We start from the raw sequence: 26,197 nt of genomic DNA on the forward strand, positions 1-26,197 counted from the left end.
TGTGTGTGTGTGTATACTGTATATACACCTGTTTTTTGTTCTTTTTAGGACTATTTCTGGTATAAACACCTACCTTGTCAGGACCAGTAGTTCTTATTGGGACCAAAGACAGGTTTTTATTTTTATTTTTATTTATTTATTTTTTTGTTAGGCATTAAGTTAAGGACTAAGGCATGAATTGAGGGGCATTAGAGTTAGAGTAAGATTCGGGCTTAGGCTGTAGAAATGAAAAAGAAATAGAAATCAATACAGGGTCCTAATAAGGATAGAAATACACACTTGTGTGTGTGAATGCCCTTTGGCTCTGTAGAAAAAAGAAAGCTGTTACTTCCCTACAGATCACACTAAAAGCTTTGGTAACAGGTTTAAGAGGCTCAGTGCATCACCGACACTGCTACATTAACAGCCTCAGTATTGGACACCATTTATTAGCCCATTTAATGAAAACACAAATGTCCACCATTCTCTCAGCGCCCATAGCTCACTGACCAAGAATACAGCACAGGAGGACACAAGGGTAACATAAGAGGCATTATAGGTGTATGAGGAACTCTAAAGGACCACTCTGGATCTTTTTAGCTCATTCAGACCAGCACACATATCTTCTCTCACCAGCAGGCCTTGGATGACGGTGTGCCGGTTCTTGCCTTCGTAGTCCACCACCTCGATGTAGTCCAGGTAGGCGTCAGCCCAGTACACCAGGCGGCTGACGAGGTCCAGGGTGATGCCATGTGGAAACACAATCTTGCTGTCGACAAGTTTGGTTCGGTTCTGGCCGTCCATGTCACAGCGCTCTACTTTAGGGATCTGACCGTAGTCTGTGAAGAATACTTTCCTAAAGGAAGAGAGGAGCAGAGCCGAGTGAGGACAGATGGTTAACAGATGAACTGAACTGAGAAGTTTGTTCTAGTTATCTGTCTTCATTTAGCCAACACTGAAAATAGAAAAATAACTCAGGACCTTAAATTCTCTAACGTTTCCCTTTTCCTTCAAAGAAAATTAGCCACGCCCACAATGTGGCACAACTAAGACCATTTTCAAACCTCAAGAGCTGTAAGCAAACAATCTGATTGGCTAAAATAATGCGAACATCATGTTTTTCTGAGCTAGGCTATAGCTGTATTAGATTGTAGTAGTTTATTATCAATTTTGCAGACCGAAAATAATGAATTTGTGATCCAGAAAAGTCCCAGGGCCCATTAGTTGACAATCACTCGCTTAAACTCAGCATTTCTCCCAATACAACTTTTAAAACCTTTTGTACGTTTCCAAAATTTAAAGAAAGAAATGATTCTTGTATCAAGTAGAACATACAGCATGTAACAATTCATACTCAAAAACCCTAAAAATGTTTTTGCAAACAACATATTTTTGGAATGATTTGTCTAACTTTAAACTATTTCCAAATGAATTCTGAGATTGTTTTTGTAAACTAAACCTCATAAAAGCCTTTAATTTAGACAAGAATAAACAAACCACTAACTAGACAAAGATTCAAAGAAATTATCTGGAGTTCTGCTTGAGTTTTTGTGCAGGTTTCAGGTTTGCTGTAATTTCCCAGCACAGAGAGACAAACAAAAACAAAGTGCTTTTGTATTTGTGCGATTCTTATTTTTCTCCCCTTTAATTTCACTGCACATCAAAAAAAGAAGGGAGAAAAAGCAGCTGCAACGAATCCACCTGATCCTGTTCCTGAAAGAACAAACGCCAGCTGTGAAAGCTACGTGGGATACAATCACACAAGCGCAACATACACATACAAACTCACACTCCTTCATCAGTGCAGGCACACACATTTTTTTCTTCCCCCAAACAAACAAATTCTTTAACACTTACATCCACTTCACCCAGCCCGACAAATCTGCTCAGATATACACAAAGCTGCAGGAATGTTGTTGGAGAGAGTGGTTATATGTAAAAAAACTGAAACAAAAACATAATTTTACCCTTTAAAACCTACATAGTCTGACTGTTACAAAGCAGAGCGAACATCTGTGCTCAATTACTCCAACTTCCAAGCCTCCACTTAGCCTCCGCCCTCCTTTTTTATTTGTTTAAAAGTTAACCATGACAAATAACAGAAGTCTGGTCATCTTTATGGGACTAATTTTGCATGAACAACTTCCCTGCATGTGAAAATCAGAGAACAGATTTTAACTTTAGTTTGTCTGTTTGTGTGAAGCAGTGACGAGATGAAACGAACCCCATGGTGGGGTCCAGAGCGATGCCTTTAGGGTTGTACAGCTCCTGGTCCAGGAGGGTGACACATGTCTGGCCATCCTTGTCGCACACAAAGATCCGGTCGTCCACATCGTCCACGAAGTAGAAGTTCCCTGTCAGCCAGTCGATGGCCATCTGCTCCACATCTGGAAGGAGAGGTGAGGAGGGGAGGAGGATGAAAGGAGACACAGGAGGACGCAGAGTGAGGTAATGCCTTTAGGATTTGGAACGAGGCACTGTGAAGACCATCAAGCTTGGAGAGGTGTTACTACACTTCGAAAGAATAGTAAAAAAGATCAAACCGAAAATGAATAAATGTGTAATACTATTTAGGATTGAGTGATTGAACTAGATGTTAACACCAACTGGGAGCTCTCTATAAGTGCTGAGTTGTCATAGTGGCGGTTAAAAGTCTAAAGTGGTTTATTTTTCTAAAAATCTGCTCTAAGAAAAAAAAAGATTCCCCAACCCCAGAAAATCAAAATACCTCGATATGTGCACATGGCACCCCCCTCAGACTTTATGGAACAGTAAATGCATAACAAAACTCTGCGTAAAACAGCAAAGTCTATTAAAATGTTTTTAAATGGGAAGAAAATRGGAGTGGAAGGTAGAGGGATGTCTAAGTGAAGATAAAATGGTGTGAAAGGGATGGAGAGAGTCTTTAACAAAACTCTCTGCGGTTCGTTCTTTCCTTCCTCTAATTGTGGCCCGTGTTGGTAAAATGAGTCGGAACGTGCACAGGCTGCAGTGCAAAAAAGGGCAATTATCGATTTTTGCTGCAGTTGAGATCTTGCATAAAAAGGAGTCCATAAAGACACCATCTACAGATCCTGGTAAATGAAAAAGCATGCTGTTTTGTTTTGTTTTGTTTTGTTTTTGGCAACTACCTTCTAAAATATTTGTCACAGCGAGCAAACTCATATGAAAAATTTGTTTCACACCCTTCCTGATGGAACCAGAGTTCAAACTTGCAGCTTCGGGATTTCAAGACCATGGCACTGACCACGGAGATACCAAAGCTCCATCTAAAAGGGCATCTACTCTCCCTAATCTACCTTCAAATCAAAGTTTTCTAAAATGTATGTCATCAGAAACAGTCTGTTGTCTTGTAAACCTTATCGTTTTTCTTTAAAATGTGCTTTTCTGGGGGCATTGGGAATGATGTGCTGCTTCACGTGGAAGAGTTTAAGTATGTCAGGGTTTTGTTCACGAGTGAGGGAACAATACATAAGATCAACAGACMGATCAGTGCCGCTCCTGCAGTATTGCAGATTGGGTTGGTCCATTGTGGTGAAAAGGGAGCTGAAGTACAAGGCAAAAGATCTATGTTTACCTGTTGGTCTAGTTCCTAACCTCACCTACGGTCACAAACTCTGGGCTATGCTTGAAAGAACGAGATTTTGGAAACAGGTGGTCGAAATGATCTTTCTCTGCAGGGTATCTTGGATCTCCCTTAGACAGAAGATGAGAGGTTCAGTTATCTGGGAGAAACTCAAAGTAGAGCTRCTCCTCCATGTTACGAGCCAGCCAGTTGACATCTGGTAAGGATGCCCTCTGGACACCTCCCCAGTGAGGTTTTCCAGGAGTGTCCAACTGGGAAGAGACACAGGAAATGTTGGAGACACTGTCTCTCATCTGGCTGGGGAATGCCTAAGGGTCCTCTTGGAAGAAATGGAAGAGGCAGGTGTGGAAAAAAGATATCTGGGCTTCTCTACTCAGGATGTTACCCCCCAAGACCCCACKCTGGAACAAGTGGAAGATAATGGCTGGCAAGCTGTCTGGCTGGAAGTTTCTGTGTCTCAATKACATAGTTCTTTCATAAATAAAATAAACTTATTGCCAGATGATAAATCACCAATTTTAACAACCACTCCAACAATCAACTGCATATTGTTTTGAAGCTTTTGAGATGTAAAACTCAATATTTAATAAATTACTCATTTTGCCAGCATGGGTCAACATTTTTAGAAAGTACAAAAGAACTAAATCTAACAATGTTGTAAGAAWGTTCAAACCAAAAAGAAGCAGGTGAAGATGTGAGGTAGTTAAACATCCAGAGTGTGTTCCTAAGTTTTAAACAATGATCTTGTGTGATCTGTTAGCCCTCAGAGATGTTTGTATCTCTGCAAATGTTTTAGATCTTCTTTTGTGCACCAGAAACCTCTGTGGAGGGTCTAAGTTATGTATCATCATTACCAGATTTCTTTTTTCTTTTCCTACTTCAAAAGGTTCCTAAAAAAACAGAGGAAAGCATTTGGTGGTTTAGGTTTTCATCAAAAAAAATTCCTCATTCAAATGAATTTCTGTGTTTCCGTAGATTATTACTATTTTTGTCGTTAATCTGACTGCTGAGGAAAACAAATAATTTACTGGAAATTTCGTCAGTTGGTGTTGTTTTATCTTATCACTTAAAATAATAAAAACAAAAACAACACAGATGCTGTAAATGACATAGGACCTCTACATACACAAAATGCAACAAAATAGATTCATTTCAGTGAATCGTGAATGTATTATTTGTTCAGTTTTCACTCTGGTCAGTGATATGATTTCTTCTTCATGCATTTGTAATACATTTAATCTTGGCATTGGGGATTAAGAAAAATTACATCTGCACAGAGCATGACCTTGAGGGAAAGGGTAAGAAAAATGTGGAGAGGAGGGCTTCACAAGCCACAAGACTCTTATTTTCACAGCTGCTGCAAGCTCAACTTTCCGCAGAGGTTACAGTCGAGCTGCAGGAGATACTTTGCTTTTTCAAAGCTCTGAGCGGAGGGTGGTGGTCCGACGCTGTGGTTTGTTTTCCAGGGTGAACAGGTTGCTGTGCTGATTTACTGGGGATCCGAGAGAGTGAGTTTCTCTTCCCAGGAAAGAAACTCAATCAGCAAACGAGTCTGAATAAAACTGTTCAACAGTTAAGAACCAATAAAACTGAGTGTAAATCTTAAGGAGAACCTCTGCGGTGCAAAAAAAAACTGAAACATTTTCTTCTTGAAGAACTGGACAAGTTTAAGTGGGAAGGAAATGGAATATTTTCAAATATTTTAGGTCTGACTGAAACTGCAGGGGGAAAAAAGAAAACAGCAGTTTTTGAAGAAACGCATATCGCTTGCCGCCTGTGATGTAGTTGTAGACATTTTGATAAACCCTTACAGATAAMGTCCCATGCAATACCATGTCACGCTCAGAGGATGTGTTTTTAATGACTCTCAGCTACTACCACATTAAACTTTAGCTCAATATCTGTAAAACTGACGGAGTTATAGAGACATTTGTCTTTGCTAAGATTGATTAGCTGTGGTGGCCATCTTGAATTGGGTTGAATTCAAAAGTTGAACATGTGCATCCAATGATTACTTTCTGAAAGGTTAAATAAAATTCATGCAGTAAGTCATGAGATATTTACTAACAGACAAGTTTGACTAGAAGTGTTTATGCTAAGGTTTTTAGTAAAAATCTCATGCAATGAGTGTGGGTTGAGAATAACTCTCACTTGCTACCACACCAAATTTGAGTTCAATATCTGTAAAAATGAACTGAATATTTGTAATTTTTGTGTTTTATAAGGTCAATTTGCTATGACAGCCATCGTTAATGTTGTTGATTTCAAAAGTTCATCAGTTACAGATGTACTTATTATTTTCTGAAAGTTTAATCGAAATCAGTGCASTGGTTATTGAGATATTTTGCTAACAAACRAATAGAACAAACTCCAACAGCTAATGGTTAAATTTAATTTAAAAGAACCTTGTGTTGGGGCTCAGTCTCAGCTACTACCACATCAAATCTTACGTCCAGAGCTGTAAAACTGACTGATGTATAGGCATTTTGTGTTTCTTAAGGTCAGGTGTTTGTGGCAGTTTCCAAAAAGTTAAGAAGTTGTAGATGTGTATCCAACAACTACTTTCTGCAAGTTTCATTAAATCTTTTYCAACAGTTCATGAGATATTTTACTAACAGACCAACACATAAACACACAAACGCATTATCGTCCACCTTGGCCTTCCAGAGTCGGGAAAAAAACACTGCAACATGATTAAGAAAATAGTAAAGAGGAAAAAAAAGCACAAAAAGGAGAGAAGAAAACCCTCTTATTTCCACAAGGAAACTTGGCCAACGTGCTGCAGCATTTCTGAGGTTTATAAGAATCTGAGCCCGGAGTCCCAAAGGTGTTCTCAATTTTTAACACAGATTTCTCTGTTTAAATGATTCCAGGCGCTCAACAACACAGATTCACTGATTAGGCAGTGGAAAAACAAAAAGAGGGGGGAAAAGAGGCAAATGTGCAATATTAGAAGAAAAAACACATTCCTTACTCTCAGATCCACTCTGCTTTCTATTTCCTGTAACTTCTTCTTAACAAAACTGGCTCCAGCAAAGTTGTTTTTTTTTTTTTTTTTTTTTTTTTTTTTTAGGGGAATGAGGGGGATAAACTCCTCCCATTTTTCTCGCTCTCTTCTCCTGTGCTTCATCCCTCCTCTCTGTCTGGTCCCCAGAGGTAGTAAACAGTCTGGATTCATTAACTGCAGCTCTGTTGATCACAGACTATGTTACATAAAAATAAATAAATAAATAAAATAAACCATCACAGCTTCATTTTAAAAAGCAGAACCAGCTGCTTTAGGGGACAAAAAAAAACTTACACTAAAATACTTTCTTTCACTGTGGTTCTAGGACTGCAAAATGGACTGAAGGCTGAAATATGGAAAAGCAGGCAAAGAGATGGAGGCTTAAAGCTGACCTAAAGGTTGTAAGGAAAGAAGATTTTGAAAAATGTGCTGACTGACTCGGCGTTTAACATCCCAGAACCTCTTAAGGAGATTTGATGCCGAAGTGTCCTGAGCAGCAGAGTTTAGCTGTGCRGGGCGAGCAGGTCTGGGATCAGCCTTCGTGTGTGTTTCACTGAGCTACAAAATTTACTTTTAGGTTCATGTAAACTTGTTTTGGCGTAAYTTCCTGGGTTCCAGTAAAGCATTAATGAAGCTCTCAGTTTGGGTATTTAAATTTTTGCGATTGCAGCAACAACTTTGAGTTTATTTGTGATTATTTTTAATGATGAAATGAAAAAATGTTACTATATTTTAGTCAGAAAATGAAATGTTACTATATTGGTATACTATAATAAACTCTTTATAGATTAAAAATATTATTTTAAAAAATCCATATATAAAAAGTGTGAAGTCTTTATTTTTTGATCAATTTGTTTATATCTTCTTGTTAAACTGAGATATAGAATAACTATAAACTGACAACTGTGCTTGCTCATTTTATCTGGACCCAGCTCCCAGTTTTGGTTSAACAGTCTGTCACTCTCTCTGCTTTCATATATATTTATTTAATGCTGTTTTTGAATTTTATTTCATTGCTTTTTATTAGGTTTTAGCTTATTTTATCTCTTATTAACTTATTTTAACATCATATATTTTCCTCCACTTCTAGTGTTTATTTTACATTTTGTTTTGTCTATATTAAGCACTTTGGGTTGCCTTGATCTTGAAAAGCTGGTTGGTTGGTACTTTGGTCAACTGGTCGGTTTGTTAGTCGACTGGTTGGTTTATTGGTTGGTTGGTTGGTTGGTTGGTTGGTTGGTTGGTTGGTTGGTTGGTTGGTTGGTTGGTTTGTTTGTTGGTTGTCAGCTGGTTGGTTGGTTGGTTGGTTGGTTGGTTGGTTGAACCATTGATTGAATGGTGTTTCCTGCTCTCTCAATAGTGTATACGTAGTTTTAAAGTTCAAGACCAAAAGAGTAATCAAATAAGGGTAGGTGAAACAACCAAATGCTTCAAACTGCACCTTTTTAGTCAGTTTTAAGTCATGTATGATAAATACATTTATTAATGTCCTATTTTTTTATTAGTTAGGTTAAATGAATAATATATGGACAGAATGTGGACTTTTAAATGTGAAAATAATTAATGAACAACAGATTGCAATAATAAGCAAATGTTTTGAACCTTTAACAAGTCAGTGTAGGCTTTGTGTTTTCTTATTTATATACATACATATTATTCCTGTGTTGTGCAGCTCATTGTGTATGTGGCTCAAAGTTCATGCTACAGGATAATGTTCTCCCCCACAGAGAAGTAATCCTCARCCTGGGAGTTTGGGACCCACAGAGGGGTTTTAAACTAATTTTAAAGGGTCACTAGACAGTTGCAGAGGAGACCAAAAAGAACAGACAATAAAATTATGTATTTTTGACCAGAGTATGGTTTATACCACAGTACCAGTGGTGTAAAGCATAGTATCAGTATAATTATCTTTAAAAATGTTGTATTTGTTACAGTTAAAGTGTGTTGTTATCAGCTGAATTAAGATTTATTGCTTATTGTCTATCCTGCCTTTGCCTTTTGTCAGATTGTTATTGGAGTTAATTCTTTATGCGTCCTGGCTTCAGCGACACCAAAAACAAAGAAAAAGCATATTTTAATTTCAGCAGCAGCAGCAACAGCTTATCAAACACTGCTGGACCTTTTAAGAAGGCTGGCTTCACTTAATGGAATGTTTCAGACATGAGATAAATAATTCAAAAAAATCATRTTTTTAGTGAATAATTTGTTTTTACTTGGTACATTTACAAAACAGTAACTAGATCAGAGTGGGAAAAAGGAGTTCTGCAGCATGTCTAGGGACAAAACAAACCATTGACTTGAATGTTGGTACTGCATGTTTTCAAGTGTTTTGAGCAGACTGGTATAATTAGCAACAGCCACTGGTAAACACTGTCAAATATGGGCTGAAATTTGGGAGTGCTGAGGGAAAAACAGAGGATGGGGTGGGGTGGTGGGGGGGCAAACATCTGGACAAGTCATCTGTGGCATACTCAAACCACACGTGCAGAGGTTCCTCTGTGTTCACCCCTGCTTTTGGTTGACTGTAAGCACAAAYCTGCTCCTCTTATTCTGTCACACTGAGCCTCGAGTCCAGGAAGGACCAGCTCTGCTGTCTGGGGAGTCACTTCACATTACCGAACGGAATAGATGAGAAAAACGTTGTAAATAGATGCAGAAAAGCATTCTGGATTTACCCAGCTAAATCTGAAAAATAATAACATTATTCTAGAAATTGGTATAGTTTGACAATCAAAATACCCTCAAACGAGATCTGTTGTGCTTTTAGTTTTAATGCAAACAAGGACATATTGACACGAGGAAAAAAGCAATAAGGTCACTTAGATACAGGAAGTGCAGTGGCCTTTGATTGCTTCCTTACTTCAGCTGCAGAGCACAAATCCTTCTTCATCTGTCATGCACATCCTGTCCTTCTGTRTGGGTGCACAAATGTGCCTATCAGTAAGGCTGCATACCAAAGCWACAGTGTGTATGTGTGTGTGGACACATTTTTGCTACATCATGGGGACCATTTCCCAGAAAAGCATAGCTTTATGTGGACCCAATGCTCTTCACGGGGACCATAGCCTGGTCCTAGTACGGATGCTGATTTTGGGTGGGGGGGTTAGGTTTAAGACCCAGGTATGAATTGAGTTTAGTATAGATTTAGGGTTAGGTATGTGCTAGGGTGTAAGTATGTGTAAGGTTTAGAGTAAACGGTCAGGGTTAGGCTACAGAAATGACTGGAAAATGAATGGAAGTCAATGCAAAGACCCCACAAGGATAGAAAAACCAACTTGTGTGTGTGTATAACCAGATGAAGCTGCTATTATTCTTCTAGACCTTAACTCAATATTTCACTTGTACGCCACGAAAGATTACAACAAACAGCAATAATTTGTGACTTTTATTACACTCACTATATTTCAGCTYTATTTATGTGGCTCCCTTTCTTTTCTTTTTGAGACAAATCTGTCTGATTGAGGATTTAAAAACTAATACCAGACGAAGCATTTGCGAGACGCAAACAGAGACGGATCGAGTTCCATCTTGCTTTTAATTTGGTGGAATAAACACTTCCCTCGATCGGAGCTCGCCGGTTATTATCTGGTTTAAAAGAAACAGAGCATTCCTGCAAATGACAGCTCCCCTGTTTTTGTGCAGGCATGTGGAAAGCAGAGCTGCCTGACTGCCATCCTTTGGACTTTTCATTGCACCTGTTTACACTTAGTGATTTCTGTCATGTTGCCGCATTTCTCAGTCCAATGGAAAGGATGTACGAAGAGAGACAAGCCGCATGCAGACCAAGCAGATCGGTCAAAGTATTCGTACGAAATCTAAAGGAACACCCAAAAGAACACAAACAAGAGGAACAATCATGACTATAATCATGGTTTTTCAAACAAGCTATGTTTGAAAAACTGWGTTGCATTGCTTTTTTGTTAAAGCCTTAAGTTCACAACAAGGGAATTGTTTAGCATAGAAAACTCTGCAGCTTGTTTGTGCCTCGACATGTCTTCGATTTCTTGTCAACATAATAATGTAACCCAATTTCTTACTGGCTGCCTGGCAGCTACACTCAAATAGCAACCCCCTGAGAAACAAAGAAATTTATTCCAAACAATTATATTATAATTTCCACACACTGCACAAAACAATTTTGGCATTTCTGCTTCATTTACTTGGGCAAATTAACTTACTATATAGGTGTTGGTTTAACCAGGGGCGCTCATAAGGGGCAATGGCCGCTGCTAAAAATATTGGTGGGCCACCCACTTGCCTCCCTTCGGTATAGACAGTTTTATCCTCATGAGTCCAAATTTTTTTGTTTGGTGTGCATTTTTAAATATTTGCCAGCTCCTTACACAGTTGTTATTCTGCTGCCTCTCTAGCTGCAGCTTTATTTCAGCTGATGTCAAGTTGTCGTCCTGCTGCAACTAAAAACCCCAAGTAGGGGTCTCTGCGGACGAGTGTGCGTGTCACAAGGAAAGGCGATTCTAAAGCGACACACCTGATTTGACGGACTTTGTTAAAGGGACACACCTGATTTGACGGACTTTGTTAAAGGGACACACCTGATTTGACGGACTTTGTTAAAGGGACACACCTGACTGGACAAGAACAAAAGGGGCGTTACTGTACGGCACCACTTTTTCTGGAGAACCCTACTTGGGTCACATTTCTCCTGGTTAACCTTAGTGTTGGGGTCAGGGTCAGGCTTTAAAGAGATCAAGTAGGGTCTAAGAATACCGTCATGTAGGCCTCGTAGCCCACAGTGTTTATGCATTTGACACGCCCACTCTTGTGACACGCCCACTCTTGTGACACGCTCACTTTGATTCCGCAGATAACCCCTTCTCAAAAATCCGGTGAGGAAGTTTGATTTTATTCATATTGCCACAGAAGTAACAGAATAAATTCTATTGTCAGTGTAGTTAATATAGCATTAATAGCTCAGAAATTGTAGCAGCTGATCTTTTGGGTGTTTCATGCTTGGAGCTGTCATCCAAATGCAAGTCCTTGTGATTGTGAAAAAATTAGCTATGTGAGCCATAAGGCAACACAATTATGGCAGCAACATGCAGTGTGAGAGTGACACTGTTTTAAAACAATATGTCTGATTTAAAATACGGATCTGTAATTCGCCCCAAAATGTACTTTGTAAATAATGTATAAAAATGGGAAATGAAGCTTTCACCAAGTTCAGCCAAGTACACAATCTCTTTCTCATTTTCCACTGTAACTACATCAGCTGAGGGAGACCTTCCTCTTTGCCTGCCAAAGCAATCCAACAATCTGTCGGCAAATCATTTCGCTTCCATCTGATTCTTTTGTTCCTTTCTCTGCTGCTGTCAGCTGCCGTCTCACTGTCTGATCGCCGCACGCTTTAAGACGAATCCCACCTTCCACCACCAGAAAGCCCTTCATTCACTCCTCAGTGTAAAACCCAGCTCGATAACGGCAGTATATCATCATGTAGTTGTCGCAGGCTTTTATTTGGTTTCCTCTGTTTCATCATTTGACAGTGATGTCAAATCTTTTGCTCCTGGATTTGTGTTTGCTGTCCACCAATTTCACCAAACATCAAACACTGACACATCTCCAAAAAGAAATGACTGTTTCTGACATTTTATTTTCATAGTCTGGATGCACTGTCTTTTAAACCGGTTTGTTTTAGTTTTTTTCCTTGGATTTTACTGTATGGTTGATCTCTTTTTCTTGTTGTTTTGTGGACCTCGAGTCTGTAATAAAGTTTAATTAATTAACAGAAACACAAACTGACCAAAAGGATTCAGTTTGGCTAAAAGCAAGAGTGATAAAGGGTCGGAGGTGGAAAGAGAAGGTAGGTTAGAGCTCCACAATATATCGTTTAAGCATCGCAATGTACGTATGCGCAATAATCACACTGCAGGTCCTGTGATGTAGGAGGAAAATTAGATGAACGCATTAAACCACTAAACCATAAATAACAAATACGGAGCCCACCACGGGACATGAGGGATTTTTTTCTTTTGCGTTACCTCGCAAACGTTTGCAATCCCTTGCAATATTGTTTTGCGTTCCCACGCAAAAGTTTGTTTTGTATTAACTGAATGAAATCAGACTTTTATTTTGAAATATCCATTTACCAAAACAGGATGTGTCGCCACAAGTTCGTAAAATTGACATTGATGTTGCGTGGCTGCACTGTGTTAAAATATCGTACTTCCATGCGTGGCTGTGTGATACATTCATTTCGAAGCTGAATTAAAGTAGGTGGCTAACTCGCTGATGGTGAACATGTGAGTTTGTAAATAAACCAGCAGGCACAGCAGTGTTAAACGACTTTTGCGAGGGAACGCAAAAGAAAAAAAATCCTCCATGTCCCCTCACGGGCTCCGTACCATAAGTCATTGCACTAAACRGTCGCWTGCTACAGCTTTTGTCCTGAAGGACTTCATCTGTCGGGTACAATAAAGGCAACGTTTGTCAGATAAATTCTCGAGCTGTGGAGGAAGACAACAAGGATCTTGATGCAAACAAGGAAGATGATCAAATTCACAGTGAACTGGAGGAAGAGAGGTAAAACACAAAGCTACATACAGTTAAAGTAAAATATTCTACAGTAAAGAAATCACAGTGGAGGTTTTTTGACCTGTGAGCTATTTAAAGTCAGAAACGAGTCAGTGCACACGTCCTCTTTCTATCCTAGCCTTTGAGAGCTTTTTTTTCTTGGTTTCATTCTTACAGGAGAAAAGACTTTCCAGTGTGCTTTGGGGAGAAAACTTAAGGACATGGAAAAGCACAGCTGGTTTTAATGAGTTGTCATAATATTTATGACTCGCAGCCATCGAGCGTACAGAGGTTCAGGATGTCTGTTCAACAGGAGGTGATGCTCAGATTAGTTTTAGATTCCATTCAGTTCTTATTTTGAGTCAACTTTAAAAGACACATTTCGCAGCATACCCTTTGCCTCCACCTTTTTGGGGAGACTTTCAAAGATCTATTCATCTGGAAAGAAATTTGCTCTCTAAGTTCTGCAACCTGAGACTTGCGAATTAAAACCCTGTCAGCGTGGTTTGTTGAAGTCATGCTGAACTTTGATGTACTCACGGTGCAAGCTGAAGGTGATGTTGATGATCTTTTCTTCCGTGAAGCTCTTCAGATTGGGGATCAAGGCACATTTGAGGTGTGTGGATGACGGGGAGTCTCCCACGTGAATCCAGCAGACAGTTTCCTTGGTATAAATGAAGTCCATGGCCGTCGTTTGCTTGGTGCTGGTGGACAGCAGGCTGTGGACAGTGGTGCCACTCAGGGAGGTGGCTTGGATGTTCTGGGAATTGGCTATAAGCAGAACGGGCAGACGGCCCACTGGCACTAGAAACGCAAACACAGAGAGAAACAAAGGGTAATATGAATGAGCTAGCTTTAAAAGTATCCGACAAGCAGGTGGACATACAAACCATTTTTAGCTTTGCAGGAGCGGTTGTCTGGCTGCGGCAGATAGCCTTCCACACAGGAACAGGAGTAGGAGCCTTCAGTGTTGGTGCAGGTCTGACTGCAGGTCCCATACACACTGCACTCATCAAAGTCTGTACAGGTATTACCAGGTAAACATAAGTTTCAAATAAGAAATGAAACACAAACGCTCACTGAATGAACCGCAGGTATCGTTGAAGGATGCAGGGTAGCCAGTATTGCAACCAACTCACCTTTACACGTCCTCCCATCAGAACTGATCTCGTAACCATTCCTGCAATAACAGACAGGCCCCAGTGGAGTGACGGTACAGTTCTCCTGACAGCCTTTGATGGAGCAGTTGGACCGATATTCTAAAAGGGGGAAAAACGACAGGTAGAGATTTAAAGAATGATTGTTTCCCCATTTCTAAACTATTCCATTTTTTATGCTGAAAGCCCTGCAGCAAACGATTCAAAGGGCAGAAGAACGAGTTATATTTATGTAACAATTCATTAGATTGTAATCATGCAGCTTTCATTCATCTCGCTAAGCGTCACATAAGATCCAGCTGCCTGCAGGCCTCAGACACAGCTGCTGCTCAACCTGCTGCTGTACACCTTCTGTTTAGAGCCAGGCAACATGTTTAGGTACATGATGTACAAAAGTAAATCATCTTCCATCAACTAGTGAATGGACTACATGCTCTACTGTTACAATTATAAAAATCAGAATGGTATCAGTATCAGCCAATATCTAAATTTAGGAATCAGATGGGAAGTGAAAAAAATGTGGATCCCTAGATTTATTATGTTTTTCAACACAATTTTGTTCTCTACTTTTGCTCTTGAACAACGGTTCAAATTATTGACTTGTCACAGATTAAACATCACTCTGTCACATTTAACTAAAGTGTGATTCCTTGAGACCACAGAGACTTTGACATTAAACAACTAAAATCTAATCAGCTCATCCTTGACACACTGATTTTTTTTATCATTTTAATTTCCTCAAGGCTTTAAAACGATATAGCTCTTATTAAAATGACTTTGATGGATAACATGACGCCACGGCTGTCTCCAACGTGAAGGCATAACAAATCAGAGTTGTCTCAGATATCAGCTGCTAAACAATGAAACTGACAAAAGATCTGATTTGCATCATCTTTGAAGGAACTGTGTCTTGATGTGTCCTTGAAAACAAAACAAAAACAAAAAAAAGGCTTAATGAAAAAACTATTATGTGTGTTTTATCTCTTTGAGCTACAAGTGAACAATTGATGGGTAAAACGGTGGAAAAGCTGGAGTGAGAAACTAAAGAAATACCCTTTGCAAAATGAAAGTATTGCTGATTATTATTTTTAAACAATAAACACAGGCGGCACGGTGGCTCAGTTGGTAGAGCTGATGCCTCTCAGCAAGAAGGTCACCGGTTCAAATCCTGGTCCAGGGACCTTTCTGKGTAGAGTTTGCATGTTCTCTCCGTGCATGCGTGGGTTCTCTCTGGGTACTCCGGCTTCCTCCCACAGACCAAAAACATGACTGTTAGGTTAACTGATAACTCTAAATTGTCCCTAGGTGTGAGTGAGAGAGTGAATGGTTGTTTGTCTCGTTTGTCTCTATGTGTGTCCCTGTGATGGACTTGCGACCTGTCCAGGGTGTACCCCGCCCCTCGCACTGTGACTGCTGGATATGGGCACCAGTGACCCAMGCAACCCTGAAAAGGAAGAAGCGTGTACAGAAAATGGATGGATGRATGGACAATAAACACAGATGTCAGTTTTAGGAGTAGGAGTTATTTAGAGAAAGTAGGGAGTTGACCATCTTATAGCAGGGGTCTGCAACCTTTACAATCAAAAGAGCCATTTCTGCTACTGACGCAGTAATAAAATGTGTCCAGAGCCGCAAAACAAGCTACAACTGTGATTATCAACTGGTGGTCTGTGGGCCTTTTCAAGGCCTTTTCTGGAACTTTTACGGCCAGTGGAGGTGACATTATAAAACTAAAAAATATATTGTGAATTTTATTATTTATTATTATCTTTAATATTCATGTAAACAAGAAAAATACTTTATATAGTTTATACCTAATTTCATAAAAAATAGTACAACTGAATTATTCAGGCTTATTTTTTTCTAATTCTTATTATGTAGTTTTTAATATTCTTTAAAAGGTAATTCTTATGGATTTGAGAGAAATATAAAAGTTGGATTATTTAAGTAAACAGGCTAGCATAAGCTAACATGTTTTACTTTTTGCATTGGTAATATCGATCAGGTATTTGCTTACAAATTGATTTCTGTTGTGGGTATAAAAACAAAAAACAATATTCTGTTGTGTTTGGTCACATTTTCAAAGAGGCACTGTAGAGGGACCAAAGAGCCACATGTGGCCCCAGAGCCGCAGGTTGCAGACCCCTGATCTATAGGGTGAAGCTCTATACAAGTGTCAAAGGTGCAAAGCGATCAGTCAAGTGAGGTCTGGGGGTACTCCCACTGAAAAACATTGATACTGAACATCAGTAACAAATTCTCCTGGCATTTAGAACAAGGCTGGGAGGCCAAATTCTGCAGGTTTTGAGGACAATCTGTGATTTTTTTATTATGTATTTTTTATTATTATGTTAAAGAGTGTTGAGTTATTCTTTGTCCAAATATTTGTGTATCATTTAACAAGAGTTTTTAACAATTACTGTTTCATTTTTACTGTTCCATCTACAACAAATAGCTTGTGGTGAAGTAAGAAGAAAAATGTCTCAGTGCTGAATATTTAAACATTTTAATAATAAAGCAGAAATAATCACAACACCAAATGTATGAAAACCTCAGGGTAAATTATTGTTATATGAGCAAGTTAACATTAGAACATGTTAACAAGAGTTTAATCAGGAACTGGTGCTTGATTTCATCAGCTCTTCAAACATGACACTTGGGTTGTAGGACCAAACAAAAGTTATTGGAAAAAAATCAATTTGCACAAAAAAGCCCTAAAATCAGGTTAAAATGCGTGCCTCATACGATCAGTTCAGTAGAACAATTTAACAATAGTTTTGTGTCACTGGGTCACATCATCTAAAAGCTATTGATTTTTGTTGCTCCTTCGATAATTTATTGGTGATCTCTAAGCTAACCACGGTGTGTGAAGGTGAAGCAAGCAGCTCAAGGGCAGCTGAAATCAGATGGTCTGCACTGGGTTAGACCGGACGAAAACCTGGCTGAAGTCCTGGAAACATACCCAATATACAACCCAAAACTAACTTCATCGCAGTCTTTCCCACTGGAGAGGGTGTCTGAGTTTGAATCCACGAATCAAGACCACAACCTGGGCTACAGCAAAAGGGTTTTTTTTGTTTGTTTGTTTGTTTTTTGTTGACCGTAGCAAATGTAGCCAGTGAAAGTGCACCTAAATGGAGATTTTACTCAGGTACTTTAAACCCTATGACATATTCCCCAAGTAATGCATGTTGATTCCTTAATGTTTTGATGTGATGTTAATGTCAGTGTCATCTACTGGTGCAGCATGGGCATCTCTGTGTTTTAGTAGAATTGTTTGCTTCTTGTTCAGACAGAGATATTAGTGGGAAAATTAATAATTGAAACTATTCAGAGTATTGCTGTCGAGGTCTTCATCTAAAATGTTACACGTCAGTAGAAAAGGATGTACTCTGCTAACACCTTCCCATCAGCTGGCCAACATCATAATGGAATCAACAAAGTTTCAAAAGTGGGCCGCACATCCTGTGAAGTCCAAATCAAGACACGGTGAGTCATCSTCAAACACACACAGGGTTGTGTCAAAGCAGCCCGAGCTCTACCAGCCACTAGTGATTCACTTTCCCCAGATGTACCGGCAGACTCTTCAAACAAATAAAACACCACTGGGATCAAAAAGTCTCCTCTTTAAGGTGCCAAGATAAAAAAAATCTCCACTCTTCTCTACGTGTACATGCTATGCCTTCCAATACTGACCGAAAACATTCCCTTAACCTGTGTGAGCCAAAGGAGGAAATAATAATAATAATAATAATAATAATAATAAAAAACAGCACGAATCAGCTGATTTCATCTGTCGGTGAATTTTTTTAGCCATTATCCATGACTTGTTTTGTGCTCTTTATGAGAATGTCAATTTGTGGAGTTGCACCATATAACCACTGCCCCACCAATTTCTATACAGTTCAAGAAGAGTACACAAGCTGCGCTCCAGAGGCCTGCTGGGACGACCACAGTTCAAATTACAGACATGCCGGGAATTTTCCAAAACAAGTCTGAGCAGTGAGCGAACCCAGGAAAGGATTTACAAAACCAACATGGGCGACAATGTAAACGACCTTCCATGACGCAGAGCGTTTACTTTGGATCAAACAAAACCAAGATAAGAAGCTCTATCTTCAGCTTTCACCTAAAAAAAAGTTTCTGACACATAAACACAACCTGGTAAACAAACAGAGCAAATTGCAGCCCTGAAAAAAAAAGTCAGTCTTTTTGAGCACAGCATGTTTTCCCCTGAAGAGCTGCTGAAACCTCACATAAACAGAATGTGCCTCCATCAGAAGGTGGACAGACACACAAATACTGCACAGTGCTTTAGCCATCCTGAAAGTGCAGCAAGGTTTGATGCCTCGCTCCAAGTTTTTCTACTAAATATTTTATCGCAGTCCATTTTTAACCAAATGTGCAGCAGTGAGATGAGGGGGAAAAAAAGCTGCGAGAGATGGCCACCTTAATAGAGCAAAGGTTTAAAACACTTAAAGAAATCTGAACCATCCCTTTAACCTTTGTTGGGCCATTGCTTGTTAACCTTAAATCACATTTGTTAGCGGAACAGGGTTACACTTTCACAATTCATCCATTTCTTTTTATATTTTTCACATTTAGGTTCCGGCTGCTGTCAACTCAGTCAGCAGATTTTTAAAAATATATTGCAAACCTCTGCAAACTAGTTCCTACTTTTGGGTTAGTACTTCCCCAATTAACAGAGAACATTAAAATGAGTGCTCCAACCCCGAACACACAGGGGATATTTAAGGAACACAAGGGTTGGCGGGGAAACGATAAAGAAACGGTGTGGCTGAAATTTCAAACACAGAAAAAATATTAATTAATAAAAAAGCTCAACCCAGTATTTAAACAACCGAGGTGTAACAGGGAGTTCACTGAGGCTCCACACTGTGCAGATCACAGRAGAGAGAAACGCACGATAAGAGAGGGGCGACAACAAAAACGAAGTCCGCTCGAAATTTCACACCGCCCGACGAGAACACAAGAGTTTTTTCGCAGACAYGCTGGATATTTGAAGAACTGTATAATATAAGCCTCTGTACTGTTACCTCTGCAGTGGGCTCCCTCGTCCCAGCCACTGGTGCAGTCTGGGACCCCGTTGCACAGTTTGCTCATGTGGATGCACAGCTCCGTCCCTCCACACTGGTACTCGTTGGGTGGGCAGCGGGACACGGTGCTGTGTGGACCTGAAGACAGATGAACAGGTGTGGTTAACAAACAAGCTCATCTCACACTGACAGGAAACACTGAGTAGCACCATTTCCAGTAAAATTATTTTTCAACTCATATTTAGGAGTATCTTAATACTAATCCTGGTGTCAGTTTCAGGCCTGATCCTCTGAACTGATATCAGTATTGATACCAGGGTACTAGTATCAATACTTCATTAAATGTGTTACAGTTTACATTCCAAGTGAAAAGTTTCAGTTTCAAGTTGAAGAAATTTATACAAGTTGAACTGAAAACCTTGTTTGTCATTTTTATTTATTTCAAATGTTGAATCAGTATACATACATCATGCTGTATATTTGATTTGATCCAGTCAGAAGGGTTGTAGCCCAATAAGAAAGACCCACCTGGTTCTCAATAAAAGAAATATGTTTTTAAAGTCACTGTGTAATGTTTAGGTTCTAACTCAGTAAGTACTCTGTAAAAGCAAATGCACAAACTGAAGTACTTATACTCAGTTTGAGGAAAAACTGGTATCAGAGAACACCCCTTTTCATGTTTGACTACTAGCAGTGATTTACAAAACTCAAGATTTTAAAGAATAAAGAAAATAAATGAAAGAAATGTCACTGTTTTCCATTTGATGATGATGATGATTTCACACAGTGCGTCAATTAAATCTGATTACCAAGAGATTACCAGTCATGATCGTCTAACAACATCTAACAGGTCCTTCATTCACAGATTTCTAGTGGTCCAGTTCATCCCATACATCCAGCCAATAAACTGCTGTGTAGAGCACAAAACCCACAAAATCAGTCTCTTTCGGACATTGTCGGCCCCCTCAGTCTGCTGGCAGCTTACAGACACTCAGATGAATCGCAGCAGTGAGTGCGGCTGACAACATATTTGTCAGAGTGAAGAAGCCAGAACTTCTGGTCAGCAAGGATCTGTACACCCTTCATTCTTCAGTACATACAGACAAATCTGTTTGTGGATTTCTCTTCCTTTTTGTTTTCAGAAAGGAAACAACCCAAAGAAACAAAACAGGACAAGTGTTTCATTAAGTGTTCAACTTGATTTTGAAGATCTTTTGTTTTTATGTGTGTTCACACTCATCGCTCTATGTTGTCAACCAAGGACCAATTACTGCTGGTGATCTGAGTGAGAGGGAGAAAATGAAAAGTCGTTACCTCTACCGTAAATGAATAAATATGGTAAAATAAACTCACTGACAGAACAGAGGAGGCCCCGTGCCACCAACACCAATAACATCCATTAATATTAGCTGCGTCTGAAGGATGGAGAACAGGCATAATGTTGAATAAACAGTGCGCTACTGATTCAATWCAAAGTTACTGTTCTGAATATTGCTTCTACAATATATTATTAATATTAATATTAACTCAGTGCTTCATGTTACTTTTGGGGATGGTGTGTTCTGCCTTTTTCCCTGCTCTCAGCAATAAGTTGTAAGATTAAACAATGGCGTTTCTAACCTGTGAGGACTGAAGGAACTGAGCAAACACCAGAGGCAGGTAATAAAATATTTTAAAAAGGCATTTCTTTTGCTGTATAATCTACAAGAAAATTTACATAATATAGTTGCTTTATTTAGGGCTCTTTTACTTCAATAAACAAAACAAAGAGAATGATTTTCATAAGCCTGATTTGTAATAATTTTATCGCAAAAAATATGCAAAAAGCTTTAAGAGTTGAGGCTATTGATGTACAAGCAACAGAAAAGCTTTGTTTTTGTAATTAGACTCCTTTGTCTCAAGTCAGTAATATGACTTGTTAAGCTGAAATTCCAATTCTGACCCTGTCTGTGGAAAAAGAGACAAATATCACCACTTTCTGCACAACACCCTCCTCAAAAGCTCCTGATGAACAAAGTGATGCTGACAACCTAAGCTATATGACTWCTTCAAAGATCAATTAAAATGGAATAAAAAATGAAGATTTTCTATCTGTTCTACTTCTAAAAGTTTTATACAGCCATTTCCTTCAGGTTTTGTAAATATAATCGATTCTCACACAAAAGTCACTTCCTCAAACAGAATTAAGAAATTCCTTTTGGTTTCCGTTCCCCCTTTTTTTTCCAAATATTCTTTTGTTTGCCAAAATGCCTGTCGTTGTCTTCTTGGTAAATGGCCTGAATTTATATAATGCCTTTCAAGTCCCTGCAAAAATAATACAAATTCAATGGGGCATGTAAGCCACAGAAATTCTGAAAAGAAAAAGGATAAAAACATGGGTATACAGATGAACCTTTGCTTCTTATTACTACTCCTGAACTGTTTCGTGAATAAAGTTTCCAGCCTTATGACATACTGTAGATTAGAATATTACTCAGTCTAACAGCTCATCATAACCTTAGTCAAGCCAGAATTTGTAATACGTTCAGTTTGTACAATATTAACTAAAAACCTAAAAATATATATTAAACAAACAGGAGGCACTTTAAGTGTTTTTGGTTGAAACTGCTCCTCTCAGCTCAAATTTCTTTTTCTGTGTGGAACATGTTGCAGGTCTGTCCTTCCTCCTCACTACTCTCCTTCATTCTTTCTTGCTCCTCCTTTTGATTTATTCTCCAACATCTGCTGCTCCGTTTACAGTAAACGTTTAAAGGGGAAGCCAATGAGTGGAAAGTTATTACCATTTCTGGGGAAAACTAAAAGAAAAGGGTGGGGGTGACAAAAGACAGAAAGGCTAGCCAGAAATAGTTGGTCTGCAGGAGGTGGACACAAGGCTTCACTCTTGTAGGAGTGGACAGGATGCACCGGAGCTTAGCAAAAGAAATTATTACTTCAAATAAGCAAACTATTTCATTCTACAACTCTTACTTTAAGGAGTCTGGTTAGTGGGTATAAAAACTGGTATTAATATATAACTATTCAACTTTGCATTTCCCTTTGCTTGTTGATGATTCATTAAGCTTAATTATGTCAAAAGAAAGAAAACCTGGTGCATTTCTTTAAGCATTTACCAAAACAAGTTTGGGGCCTTGCAGGATTTCGAAAACCCTGTACCAATGGAGTCTTTAAGCTGCTCCACACAGCAGTCGATCACATGCTCTTTCYCATTTGGAGAGAACAAATGTAGAGGGATAGAGGAGGTGTGGAGATTGGGGGACAAGAGAACTGAGGCCATTGTTTGGATCGCACAAATCGGCTGTGACCCCCTCCACCCCCACCGGGGCTCAGCCTGCTTTCCTGAGCCATGGTGTTGTAACCAGCAATGCATGCAAAGCCTGGTCTGAACTCTAGAACAGCCACGTGGGGGTCACAATGAAGGCCACAGGGCTAAATAATAAAAAGGGCAACACGGGATTTCAATTTATCCACTGTTTTGAGTTAATATTTTCTGTTTTGATCACAACGATGTTCACATTTTACATGTAAACCTCCCAAAGGAGCCACCAAAAGGTTTWCATGACAAATTATCCATGAGGGTGTTTGAGTTTTTGATCAAAGCGATTAGATCTGTCACTATGACTTCCCACCTAATTTACAGGAGATTGTTTTTAGAATGCAAAATGCATAGACAAAATCTAAACCTGGGTCCGGATCAGGCTGCAGCAGAGATTTTCTATAAGTCATGCCTTCCATCCACATGCTGGTCAACACAACGCCTAATCAAACAAATAGGGTGCAACCAGAACTGCAGGCTTTTCATCTGAGCCAAAGGAAGACTAATTATTCAGAAAAATGAGGCCGCCTGCTGTTTGTAGTTTGATCTCAACAACTTAAGTGGATTTATACTGCATGGCATATATTTAGTTTAATTTAGTTTATTCATTTATACATATCATTTAAAAAAACATTTTTATACACATTTAAAAACAAAAACATTTTTTATACACAACAAAAAATATACAAATCCAAATATCAAATATATAACTACATATGCAACATTTATGCATAAGAAAAAGCTATAGTTTCCGAAGCGTACCTGCTCAGAGTGCTCGGCGAACTCCTCGTCAGCGTCTCCGGATAAAAGCATCACCGGAATTCTAGAGTCTATAGACCTGAGGCTAACTAGTCTGGATGGCAGACTCGCCTTGGTCGAGGTCCTCCATAAGGAGTTCCAGAGCCTGAAGCTATCGCTAGAGTTTAGTCAGAAACAGGTAGAGTCGCTTCATCACATGGTGGGGTTCCTTGGATCGGGCCTTGTGGGGCTTTGGGGCTGATGTGGGAGGGTATCAGGGGTTGAGGAGTCGGGGGGGATTCTCGGGGGCGGGGTCGCTGGGGATTCCTGGGCGGGGGGACCCTAATCTCGTCCGGAGCGGGGCATTGGGGGTTTTGGGGGGGACCTTCTGGAGGCTACGTGCTGATCCTCAGCTGGTCTGCAGCGGCCATCATGGGTCGCCGATCCGGTGGTCTAGCCGTGCTGGATGGCTTCGGGCGGGGCATGGGGGGCTTAGGGTCTTGGGGTCGTACTACCCCTGGGCTACGGTCTTGGTGGGGCCTGGGTGGCTTGGGCCCTGGCGGGCGGTTGTCAGGCTGTGCACCGGTTTGTGCCCGGTGCACGGCTCTGGGCTGGGGGCCTTTGGTGCACTGGTGGGCCGGGGGATGGTGGTGGCTGGGTGCGGGGCCGGTGACCCATGGACGGGGTGGTTTGACCCAGTCTGGGTGTCTAGTGTGCTACATGTTCTGAGAGTTGTACGAATGTTGGGGTGGGTGTAGTATTTCTTCTGGGGTGGGGGATGTGTGGATGGCCTTTGGTGGCGGCCGGGGGCTGTACTGGGGTGGCTGGTTGGTCCCTTAGTGGTGGCGGAGCTCGCTCTCGGTGCCTCCCTTGTGCTGCCGGCGGCTGGGTGGGCACTCGCGCCGGTCCTTCCTTGCTGGGGTTCGGTGGCCTCTGTTGGTCGCGGGCTGGCTGTGGGACTGGGGGTCTGGTCTTGGGGGTCTGGACGGCTCTGGGGTGGATGGATTGGTGGTCCCCTTCTCTAGTGTTCCTGTGGGCTCTGTTTTGTCTGTGGCCTTGGGCTCTCCCGGCCTGGCGGTCGGTCTAGAGGAGGTGGCATTGGGATCTCACTCCCTGGGTGGGTCTCGGGGAGCGGGGGGTCCTTACAGGGTCAGTGGGGGAGCTGACTCCCTGYGGGAGCGGTTTGCTCCCTCAGGTGTTTTTCTCCCCATCCCCCACCACATACCCTCACCCCCTTCACTTTCAACTCCACTCATATAGGGTTTTGGGGCACAGATGTGTTGCAAGAACAACCGTTTTACATCTCAGTTTGCCATACCCACCTGAGCCCCAATTTTACTATGCACTTTAGACATTAAATTACAACATCCTCAGGACATTCACATATGGGAACTTGGGGTGGGCACTCTATGGCAGACAAGGGACGAGAGGGAATCACTCTCGTTGCTGGCGCCTGTGTCCACCCCCAAGGGTTGCTTGTAGACACTTAGGGTCTATTTGGTTTGGAGTTGGAGTGGAGGGAAAACTGGCACAATGCTGGCCTCTGCCCCTCTTCTTATCAATTTTATTTGCACTTTAGAACAACATGCATCAACAGCACATCTGGGGGTGGGGGGTGTGTATGTCGGGGCCTTCCTTTTTTTTTCTTGTCCTACCCCGCTCTGTGATGGCCATTTGGAGGGGTTCAGTTAGGGGCAGACCGTCTGGTGGGGTCCTGGGCTGCGGATGGATTTGGGGTCCTGGAGGGGTGCCAGGGGCTGTGGCTGGCGGTCTGTCTTCCCCGGGGTTGTTCGGGCTCTCGGATTGTGGCCCCTGGTTGCCATGGTTAGCCCGCTGGCTGGGGTGGCTGCCGGGGTCTGGCTGGTGGTCGGCTGGGGGTGTCCGCTTGGCCGTTGGCGGTGTGTGGGGGGTGGTCTGGGGTGTTACTTCGCTGTGGCAGGGGGCTGACCAGCTGGCCTGGTGCAGCCCGGGCCGGGCCTTGGCTGTCTGTTCTTCCACACCCCAGAATGAATGGGCTTGCCTCCTGGGTTCGGATATGGCCTGCCCTCTGTGGGGGTGGGTACGTGTCCTAGACCTGGGGGGTATAGAGTGTGTATCGGGAGTGTGAGTGGGGTGTGGCATTCTTCTTGTCTGTCTTTGAATGAATGGGTGTGAGAATGAGGGTGGGACTGTGTGATTGTGTTTGTGTATGATTGGGTATTTGTCAGGTTGGGACTTGGGCTGCCCCCTCGTCTGGTTCACCTGATGGGCTCTGCCCCTGGCCGCACTGCCGTCTGGTGGGTTGTGCCTCTGCCCGCCGGTGCACTGGTGGCTCTCAATGTCTGGGGCTGGGTGCTTGGGCATGTGCTGGCTCGGCCTGGTGGCTGCCTGGTGGGGCTTGGGTCCTCTGGCCCTGTCGGGCCTTGGCCTGGGGCGGGGTGGGGGTGGACCCTGTGGATCCAGTTCTCGGTGTCCGTGCCTGGTTCTGCTCCAGTGTGGCGGGGGCCGGCGGGGCCTATGGTCATAGCTGTTGGCCCTGTGGGTTCTGCGTGTGGTTGCTGGTGGGGCTCTCCTGGTTCTCTCCTGTGTTCCTCTCTGGGGGTGGGTGGGTGGTTCTCGCTGCGCGGGTGTTCTTGGGGGCTTGGTGCTTGGGGTCTCTCTCAGGGTCTGTGGCTCTGGTCCCCTTATGTTTGCCTTGGGTCTTGGGGGTCGGGTCTCTGTGGTCCTCCTCAGTCACTATTTAATATTCCACTAGAGAAATCTTGCATTTATATGCATGTTCACAACCGCACAAAAACAGACATTTGGATCCTGGGGCTTTTGACAATCACTGGATATATATATATATAT

The 26,197-nt window shown here is 41.3% G+C and overlaps 1 protein-coding gene across 2 annotated transcripts in view; it reads right to left on the reverse strand.

Moving 5' to 3' along the window:
- The window catches only part of LOC106518065 (low-density lipoprotein receptor-related protein 1), a gene marked incomplete at its 3' end in the record, with an annotated part of 86,483 nt that overhangs the window by 27,649 nt on the left and 32,637 nt on the right, over window positions 1-26,197 (reverse strand). For both annotated transcript variants that reach the window (XM_014009161.1, XM_014009159.1), the window contains 6 exon segments: window positions 613-835; window positions 2,204-2,366; window positions 13,644-13,907; window positions 13,994-14,122; window positions 14,243-14,362; window positions 19,318-19,455. In XM_014009161.1, coding sequence (XP_013864615.1) covers window positions 613-835; window positions 2,204-2,366; window positions 13,644-13,907; window positions 13,994-14,122; window positions 14,243-14,362; window positions 19,318-19,455 — 1,037 coding nt within the window.

This window comes from Austrofundulus limnaeus, unplaced genomic scaffold (genome assembly GCF_001266775.1).
Source record: "Austrofundulus limnaeus strain Quisiro unplaced genomic scaffold, Austrofundulus_limnaeus-1.0 Scaffold55, whole genome shotgun sequence".
NCBI classification, from domain to species: Eukaryota; Metazoa; Chordata; class Actinopteri; order Cyprinodontiformes; family Rivulidae; genus Austrofundulus; species Austrofundulus limnaeus.